The sequence below is a fragment of the Pundamilia nyererei genome, unplaced genomic scaffold, assembly GCF_000239375.1.
Source record: "Pundamilia nyererei isolate P.nyererei 1_Seehausen unplaced genomic scaffold, PunNye1.0 scaffold00059, whole genome shotgun sequence".
Classification (NCBI taxonomy): domain Eukaryota; kingdom Metazoa; phylum Chordata; class Actinopteri; order Cichliformes; family Cichlidae; genus Pundamilia; species Pundamilia nyererei.
The window spans coordinates 611509-621661 of NW_005187460.1; the positions used below are offsets into that span (position 1 = coordinate 611509).

Genomic DNA, 10153 nt, shown 5'->3' on the forward strand with positions numbered 1-10153 from the left:
GCAGGTGTGCCGCAGCGGTCAGTGGAAGGATACGGCAGTTTCTCTGTGAATTTCACATTCCAGCCAGCGTATTTGGTGCTTGCTCAGACGTTTAGGGGCTTTATTGCTGTAAAAAGACATTTTCTTCCCACGCAGTGAGCAGCGGACGCTAATGTTTTTGTCACTTTTTACGGAATCAAACTCAAAATAAGGTCAGTACTTCCACGCTTTAAACGCTGCACGCTCATACTCTCTCCCGCACTCGTTATATTATCCATTTTTGATCTGCACACAGATGTTGCCACGAACATCGCACTCGCTTGCGTCATTGTCATGAGGCACTCTCGCAAAAAAAAAATATAAAATAAATCATGGTTTTAGTAACCCAGTAACAACGTGCTTACGGGAAAGTAACACTAATCTAATTACCGTTTTTGCAGTAGTAATCCCTTACTTTACTCGTTACGCGAAAAAAGTAATCGGATTACGCGTTACTGCCCATCTCTGCCGATAGGTGAGATTAGAGTCAAATAGCAAGCCCAGGATTCTGGTAGCTGATTTCATATTGACAGGCCAAGGACAAAGGAAGTATTTGATGCTTGGATGCAGCATGTCCAAAGCAATAACTGAAATCTCAGTTTCTGAGTTTGTTTGTTTTTTTCAATTGCACACATGTATTACACACATGTTTGAAAATGAGGATTTTACAGGGAGATAAAGTTGTGTATTATTAGCATAGCAGTGAAAAGAAATATTATTTATACATGAAATGTTGATAAGGCCCAAAGGTACCATATTTAATTAAAGTAGGAAAGGTCCCAGTATAGACCTATAAGTAGGTCATTAACAAGACTATAGAACTTGCCTGCATGCTGAGGTTTCAATTCAGCCATTTGATACATGTTACAGCACCTCATTGGTGAATGAACATGGTGCGATAAAAGTACTTTTAGAAGTTTTTCTAAACACTTACATTTACTTACATTTATTTAAATGTACTTGAGTAGAGTTAGGGGTTGCCACCTCAGCATGCAATCAAGTTCTATAGAGTTTTGCCATTATTCAGGTGTGTTGCAGCAGGGATACATTTAAAAGTTTCAGGACATCGGTCATGGAGGATTGGAATTTGACACCCCTGGTCTACAGCATCAAATGTTGCACCTAAATCAAGTAGCACAAGAACAGAATATCCATCAGCATCAGCAGTCATAAGACATAAGTTTGTCACCTTAATAAGCACAATGTCAGGACTTCAAAATGTTCTGATGTAATCCTTCAAGAAGTTTTAGCCAGACAGTCTTCTCTAAAAGTTTTCATATAAAAGGTAACTCTGACACTGAGCTGTACTTGTCATCAGAAAGAGTGAGGCCAGATTTGTTTGATGAGTGGTTGCACACAGGCCTATTTAAATATATTGGGATACAGCCAGAGGACAGAGAACTGTTAATTACTGAAAGCAACCAAGGGGCAGTGATATCCAAAACTTCACACAGACATTTTGGAGGTATCATTTCTGCTTGATGAGTGTTTCAGTTGTGACACAGTACTTAAAAGCTCATCCAAAGAGACTGGCATAGAAGAAGATAAAATTATGACTAAGTTACTGGACATCAATAAAAGAATCAGAAGCTACTGTTTTGGATTTGATGCCAATTTTCTTCCTGTAAAAAACTCAGAAACTGGAGAAATTTGTCACTTCCCATCATAATCCAATTTAAATTTACAGGATTTAAAAAGGCAGTCTCTCAGGCTTATGCTTATTAGTACTGAAGTAGAGAAATAAGTGCACTTTGCAGTCTTAACCCATTCATTGAAATCAACCATTAAATCATTCTGTACCTGAAGATTTGTCTTCTTCCATTGCCTTTCTGCCCTCCAACATTTTTTTTTTTGAGGGAGACCTGCCCAAGAAGGCATGCCATTGAAAAATTATAAATTATAAAACCAAATATAACATATTCTGAATAGTAATTGCACTCTTTGGTTACAGGAGCCTTCATAAAAGCTTTGAACTCTCCTGGAGAGACTAAAGCATTCAGCTTTAATGTGCACTGAAGGTTATTCCATGACCACCTTGCAAAATACCAACCTCTGAAACAAAATCCAGGGATCCCCACAAAGGCGCCATCTAAACAAGTGCAAATCATACAAGCTGTTTGAAGGTGTTGGCTGTTTACACAGATAACAAGAAAATTTACCCACTATTGGTTTGTACATAAAAAAATACCAGTGCATTTGCCTCCTAAGGCTTAATAAAGCCAAGAATCCAGATTATAAAGTGCAAAGTAAAGTGAAGTGTACTGGACAACTAATTTGATATGAAATGTGAAGCACTGTGATAGAGTAAAGATAAAAAAGTGTAAATGTTATTTAGAAAGCACTAAGAAAATGTGCTAGCGTGAGTGGGTGAATGCACAAGTTGTGTAAAGCTTTGAGTGCTCAGAAGAGTAGAAAAGCGCTATATAAGAACCAGTCCATTTACCATTACACACATGTATAAATACAGGGTAAGGAAATAGAGTTTGCATCTAATCAGAAGTATAGTGGAGTAAGTGCAAAAAGAGCAGATTATATACAGATGAGTTAAGTAGAGAGCAAATATACAGATGCACTATTGTATACATATGTACAGATATAGAGATGATCTGTATAGCATACATATGTTCTATATTGCTATACAGACAGGCAGATATACAGATGTACTATGAACAAATATACACAGATGTGCTACATATATGCAGATGTACCGGTTGATTTGGATGGTTCATGGATTTCGATTCATTATATCTTCAACTCTGTACCTGTTATAGTTTTTAGTAGTGCTTCAGATGTTCAGAAAACACACGTACGCTTTATAAATCACTGTGTCTGGTATTCCCTTTCCTGCCCTATTTTGTTAAGTGAGTATTTGTCCCTGTGGTGCCTTTGGTTTTATACACTGATTAATTTTGTCAGTCACAAGTAGAGTAAGACACACACACAACATAATTTTATTTTTAAATGGTCCAACATCACAATCCGTACGACCTACTTACCATGTCCTTTCCTCTTGCCAAATAAGTGGTACAATGACAGCATATAAAGTAGCTTCCACACCAGCTCCTATTTCAAATCATGAAAGGGCCCATCACAAGACAGCCTCAACCTCTATACAAATCATGTTGATGATGAAACCTGATAGGTTGACTGAAGAGGAAGCTGGCGGTAGTGACAAATAACGATGATGAATTCATTCCCCTTTTACTCAAAGCAGAGCACGACAGGGATTCAACTGGTGCAGCCAATGTCGGATTACATATGAAGCGTGCAGGCTGCATTATTTATCAAAACATCATTTAAACAGCATGTGAGCCTGATTTTCTCATCTTTCCCATTGAAAGCTGCCAGCTCTGTATACTAGCTGTATATGAGCTGGTGTATGTATTTTTCTGTATGCGTTTGAATGAGCAGCGATGGAACACACATGTTGGTTTCCGATGCATTACAAGGCAAAGTCGTGCCTGTATATTTACACACAAAACCATCCATGCATACCCAAAAGCAGAGATTTATACATTTGCAGTGCATAAATTTGTACCAGCTCACCTCTGTCCCTGCTTTTAGAGATTTTGATCTTTGAAAATAACAAACAATACAGACAGTGCCCAACCAGAGAATAGATTACTGTTTCTGAATCCAATCTCTTGACTCTTGCTATTTCTAGATGGAGACAAAAACAACATCCCAGGCTTCTGCCAGTGGTGCAGCATGAATAAATCCTCAAAATTTCACACACCATTTGTCTCATTCTATTTGGTCTATAGCTGCAAACACCATCTTGCAATTGTTCATCATTACTGAGTGGAAAATAATGTTGTTTCTACCACTGAATCCATTTTATGTCTTATGTTACTTAGGGAAGGTAATAACCTTAGAGTTTATTTTGGTAAACTGTCCTGTTATTTCTATATAAAATGTCTTGGTTGTTGAAAGTCATCAGGTACTGTATCTGTAATGTATCTTTACACCATTTATTATTCTATTTGTCTACTCATTGCTCTCATATTTAGTGACTACAAAGTTGACTACAGAATTTTTGTGTCTTTCCTGAGATTTTGAACTTAGTCAAATTATATTCAATGTTTTTTAATTAGCAGGCATGACTTCATTTGAATTTCTTGGTCTTGGTCCTGTAATCTCCATGTGAAGATGTAGCAGCTTGAGTTATATAGTGTAGGAACATGTGACTCGGCAGGAAGCACAGTCACAGAGCCTTCGGCAAGGCAGTGGGAAAGATTTTTTGCTACCAAAATACAATTGGTGGTTTAGCTAGCGATCTGTGTAAAATAATGTAATCAGGACATGTGCTCTTATCTGTCTCTATCGTTCTGGTTATCTCTCACCATGTTTTTGCTCTTCATCTTTGTTTTCTCTGAGGTTTGACCTGGATCTTCCTCTTTCTTATTCCTGATCACTTCCTACTTCTTTTGTGATTTAAGTATTATAGAGTAGGCATGTTCAAACAAAGCAGTGTGTGTTTTGTGTGATGCTCTATTATGGTAGTACAGACTATGTTTGCAGTGCATACACACACATTTAGCTCTTAAGCCTTTTTACAGTCCAGCAAACTACACACACACACACACACACACACACACACAAATAGATCAGAACACATCATTCTTGAACATTATTTTGCTTGTGAGTGATCATTTGAAATCAACTGTGTTGTGCCGTATTTAGAGTGTTAAAATTGCTGTTGAGAATAAAAGGTCATGCACTGGTTTAAGTGTTTGAATAGATACAGGGCTGAACTAAGGAATTGCTTGAAGCTTGCTTCAGGGCACGTGTACCATTTCGTTTTAATCTTTCAGTTTTCATAGTACTATCAGTGATTTTTTTTTTTTTTTTACCAAATTGCACCGTTAGCAATTACAAGCAACCACATTTTAAAGTTCAGACAATTTTTCTATTAGAGAATGACTGTTCTTCCAAAACTGAAAATCAGAGTTGAAAAAAATGAAGAGGGAGCTTTATCAACAGCTTGAGCCCACTAATCTCTTCAACACACCAGATAAAACAGATGTCTGGCCCATGTGTTTCATGTAAAATATATAAAAGCATGAATTTTTTTCTATCTTCAGCTCATTTTCCTTTGTGTTTGTCTCCCTCCCATTGCTCATAGGCCTTTGATGCATTCATCTACATCTTCTTCGCCTTGGAGATGGTGGTAAAGATGGTGGCTCTGGGGATCTTTGGCCGTCGCTGTTACCTGGGCGACACCTGGAACAGACTGGACTTCTTCATAGTCATGGCAGGGTAAGCAAAAATTATTATGCAAGCATTCTTTCATACAGTAGGCTTCTAATACTTCTCAGACCAGTGATCTAATATTGATCACTGGTCTGAGCAGGTAACCCATATGTTGAAAGGCTCCCTGTCTATTATCCTGTCAGAAAATAAGGACAAACAGTTTAAAATATTCTTTAAAAAAAATAAAGGCATAAAATCAACCATTTTAATACTGGACTAGACAATATACAATATACCAATGATTCATAAAAAGAGGAACTCTGCATACCTGCTGCAGCAGCCAGAAGGTGTATGGATAAAGATGCTAAACTAATGTTGGGGGGGGGGGAAGTAATGGCTAAATAGTACAAATAGACAGCAATCTCTATATAACTAAAGTAGATATGTGATTGTCAAAGTGATAAAAATACATGTTAAAAGAATGGCTAATAGTTAGATAAATGCTATCAGATGACATTTGGCAAAATGTCATCTGATAGCATTTAGCTAACGTAAGCTAATATAAGTCCCAAAATGTTTACTCTGTTCATCTTAATGTAGTATTTTTAGTAGGAAAAACATTTCGTCACTCATCCAAGTGACTTCCCCAAGTGGTTTCCCCAAACTTATAAATAGCTAATGTAATTGTTAGCTAAACAGTGTCTGCTGGGAAAAAAGGTAAGGTTAAGTTTGACAGATGGAAATGACTAGCTAAAAGTTTTGATAGCAATTTAAATAGATCACTAAATGTACCAAACAGTGATTAAAAGAACTGAAATAGTGGGCTATAGGATAAAAGAGGGCATTTAGCCAAACATCACTTAAAGTAGTACATGAATAAAGTAGAATATGAATATGAGAAGTGATGTTAATGAAAGTGTTGTTTAGTTCATCTGACAAGGCTTTGGGAAGATGTAAAACAAAAACTGAGAACAATGTTAAAAATCTTGAGTCTTTTTTACTTTCTGTGAATAACTTTAAAAGGTAAAAACATTATCATAAAAGATCTTGAGCGACAAAACATTAAAACCAGCAAAAACACCCCCATCAGCAATTTCTGCAGACAATTTCTGCAGAAGCAATAGATAAAATGTTATAGCGCAAGTGGCAATGACTTTTAGCACGTACAACTTTAAATCTTTAAAACCACAAGATTAGATTTGAAGTATATATAATATTTTTTATAATGGGTTTTGTAGACATTAATAAGTTTTGTAGACAAAGATTAACAGCCTATTTTGCCATTTAATTTGAATGACTTTTTGGCTGAGTGGCTTGCTGTTACCCAGCTTTAATTATTGCAATCTGTCTCTATTACTCGGGTCTAGTCTCTACTACTATTTACTTAGAAATAATATTTGTTTTCTAAGCATCTTAAAAGAAATTAGAGGGAAGATTAATTAAATGTGACCCATATGATTTTCAGTTAATCTAGATATGTTCACATATTCTACTATGTGTATATTTAACAGCAGGATGACAAGTAAATGGCTATTATTTTGCATGGAGGTCATATAGTTTTATGCATTAATTTATGTTAAAGTTATGAAATTAGAACCAGTTTAAATGTGTGGCATGACCCTGTGTGGAACAGAGTCAGAGTCAAAATGGTATAGAAACAAATAAAACGGTGAAATAAAGCTATGGAGGCATTTTACAAATAGATGTTTTATTGCTTTACACACAAAACTGTAACAGTGGATGTGGCACAGCTCTGAGGGATTCTTGTGTTATGAAACAAGCAAAGGTCGGTGTAGAAAACCTTCAGGTAGCAGCTTTGCACTTTTACCTGCCACTGACTAAACTTGATGGCAGGCCACTGAAAAGCTTTGCTGTCATTGATGTGTCTTTAAAAACTGCTTGGAAAACAGGCTTTGACATAACACTCGGCCAGAAAAAGTCACTGTGTGGTGTGAACGAAGCGGCAAAACCACTATGCAATAACAGCCATCCAGTTTGCTCTGATTGTGCAGCCGTTTCAAATGTTTCTGTATTTTTCAGCAGCTCCAGCAGAGTGAGACATCAGCTCTTGTTAAGTTATCAGCACTTACATGTTAATTTCAAAGAATTAAAAAAAAAGATAAATAATTAAATCAAAGTCATGGTATTAAGAGTCCCTGATATTCTGCCACAGACACTACAGTATCACAGACCGAGATACTGCTAGGTAAAGTATTGGGTGTTCACCAGATATTGATCAACATGTAACACTTACATGTTGGCAACAACATGCATGTCTCTGGTCATATATTCATATATTACAGGTTTAACTTGTTCTTCCAAGTATTCATCACACATGCTGTTAATGCATGAGGAAAATACAAGGCAGATGTGCTAGATGGATGCATGTGCACAAAACCAAAGTAAACACACCTGCTCAAACACCTGCTTTAACCCAAGTGAAATGCGAGGCTCAGACATGCCAGGTGATAAAGTCCCTCTGTATGCGTGTGTGGTGTGTTTGTGTTTGTTTTGGTCCTGGGGGGTGTGCGGGGGGTGAGGAGATGCCCACATCCGGGGGATTCAACTCTATTCTGAGGGGGGGGGAATGAAGCCCTCGTACCATAAATACATAAAGCTTTTTAGTATGTAGACTTGGTTTAAAAAGTCTCCAGAAAATGAGCATAAGGAAATGTAATGTCCTCCGAAGTGACGACTATGTGAAGGAGAGGGAGATGGATGGGAGGAGTGGCTGGTATAATGGCGCACAAACAACGATAAAGCTACAGACTTCCAGGGTCGGTGCAGGGACATTCATCTTCATTTGAGCTGAATCAGTTTATCCTCAGCGGATGCTCAAACACAGCTCGCACGAGTCTATGTGCACGTTTATGGCACAGAATTACCCACACAGATTACAGTCTGTCAGCTTATGCCTTTGCTGTGTTTAATCTGCGTGCGTGCGCCTGCCTGTGTTTGTGTATGCATTTGTGCGAACACCTCGGTCTTCGTTTGCCTCTTGGCAGCACCCATTAGATTAGCGTCTAGGCTAATTGCAGAGGGCAGTGCCAGCTTTTCTGGGCCAAATCACAGTCAACATTCTGCTATGAGCTCCATGCCTGTTACCTACGGGCAACACCTCTTTTTTGTTTCTTTTTGACTCACCTCCCTGCTCTTTCTTTCCTCTTGACATACTCAGACGAACATCCACACTTTGGCCCCATACACTCCTTTCTTTTGTCAAGAGTGGTTTTCCCTTTCTGTCTTTAACACCAGAAACCTCACAGGAAATAATGTTTTTTTCATTTCCATTGCACTGACATTAATTTTTTTTTCCCACTTTGTGTGGTATCTGCAGTGACAGCATGCAAATTCCGTATCTTTGTGCCAATATCACTGAAATTCATGATTCAGCAAAGAAGTGTGACCCTTTTTATTGAAAGTCAGCTTTGACTTCTGCATCTTTTTCTAATGTACACCAAGGATGCCAACATACTGGCAACCTGTCCTGCATGACAGCTGTAACAGGTTCCAGCCCCTCCCCCGTGACTCTGAATTGGATAAGTGGAAGAAAATGAATGGACAGATGAACTGATGCCAAGGAAAAAGCTGAAAAAAATTAACAGGTCAAAGAAATCATGGAAAAATGAATGATGCTGGTCTATGGAGTATGCTAAAGAGCTGTGCCTTGACTAGGCACAGCTGTTTAGGTGCTCTTGTATTGTCACAATACTAACATTTCAAACTGATTTGGCTGCTCTACTCCGAATTTCACTCTTTATTTGCTCAGATTAGTTCTCCACACTCTGGACTCTCTGCTCCGTTTAACTCTAGTTCCCTGCTGCTCTTTACAGGCAGTTCACCATGTGTCCATAATCCGCTCTGCCATGGCTCAACATTCGATCCATGACCCGTTCAGCCGGCAATAATTATTCATCTTTTTTCTAACAGACAGCTAATCACTACATTAATAAAAACAGATGGCTAATGTGGCTATCGGTAATTGCTAACAGTTAAACAGCTACTGTTAATGCATTTGCTGGCTGAGTTAACACTGATAACTGTTCGATACTTCAATGTTGTTGAAGCAGGAGCTTCACTGACCTCTTTGTATTCCTCCTAAAGTGTTGTCCAGCGTCATAAATGTTAACTACTTCAGCTGTTAGTGAGGGGAGGAGCTCTGATGGCACTGTTTGCATCAATATTTTTGCAAATGTGTATTTTAATTCAGTATTAGTTTTAGTATTGATTAATACCTGAGTATCAGTTTTTGGCAACCCTAATCTTGACTGAAGCTGATGCCAATTATGATGAGACCAGTCTTGAAAACTAAAAAAGAAGGCAACTGGATGATGCACTGTGGTTCATGTGATGACTGGTATGACCAATAGTGGGTTAAAGACCCAGAATCACCTGAAGGACGTCCAAAATGAAGAACTCCCACTAAGGGTTTATTACCTGGGAGACTCTTGAAGAAGACTCTTGGATGAGAGCTGAAACATTTTCAAGCTCACAAGACTACCCTAAATTGCATGACTAAGAACCTACAAAACACATGATGAGACAGGTTTTCCTCATCCAGAAAGGATTATTAAGGAGACTCAGCTGTAAATTGTGGAAACATTTACTCTGTGTTGGCACCAACGGTGAAAAGGAAACTGCACTTCCATAGTTTATAGTGGCACTTTGGTTCTGGAGGCTCCCTTTTATGGGGAAGATTGCTATGTTTCAGACAGATAGTCAATGTTTATTCCACAAGGTGTTGACATTGTGGTCTACACTTCAGGTTTCTGACCTTTGTGTTTCTGCTTATGCAAGTAAGATGTACTATGCCAAGACTCGGAGGTCATCAGTAGAGCGCACTCATCACTTTACAGCCTGTAACGTGATGAGTTACAGAGTAGGTTTGACCCTTTAGGACCTTTTCATGAAAATGAGAGACTAGGTCTAAAAAGCTTTGTCA

At 38.1% G+C, this 10153-nt stretch overlaps 1 protein-coding gene across 3 annotated transcripts in view; it reads left to right on the forward strand.

Annotated features, from left to right (window-relative positions):
* The window catches only part of cacna1ia (calcium voltage-gated channel subunit alpha1 Ia), a 190634-nt gene that overhangs the window by 98895 nt on the left and 81586 nt on the right, over positions 1-10153 (forward strand). For all 3 annotated transcript variants that reach the window (XM_005734524.1, XM_013911268.1, XM_013911269.1), the window contains exon 4: positions 5144-5277. In XM_005734524.1, coding sequence (XP_005734581.1) covers positions 5144-5277 — 134 coding nt within the window. The remainder of the gene's footprint in view (positions 1-5143; positions 5278-10153) is intronic.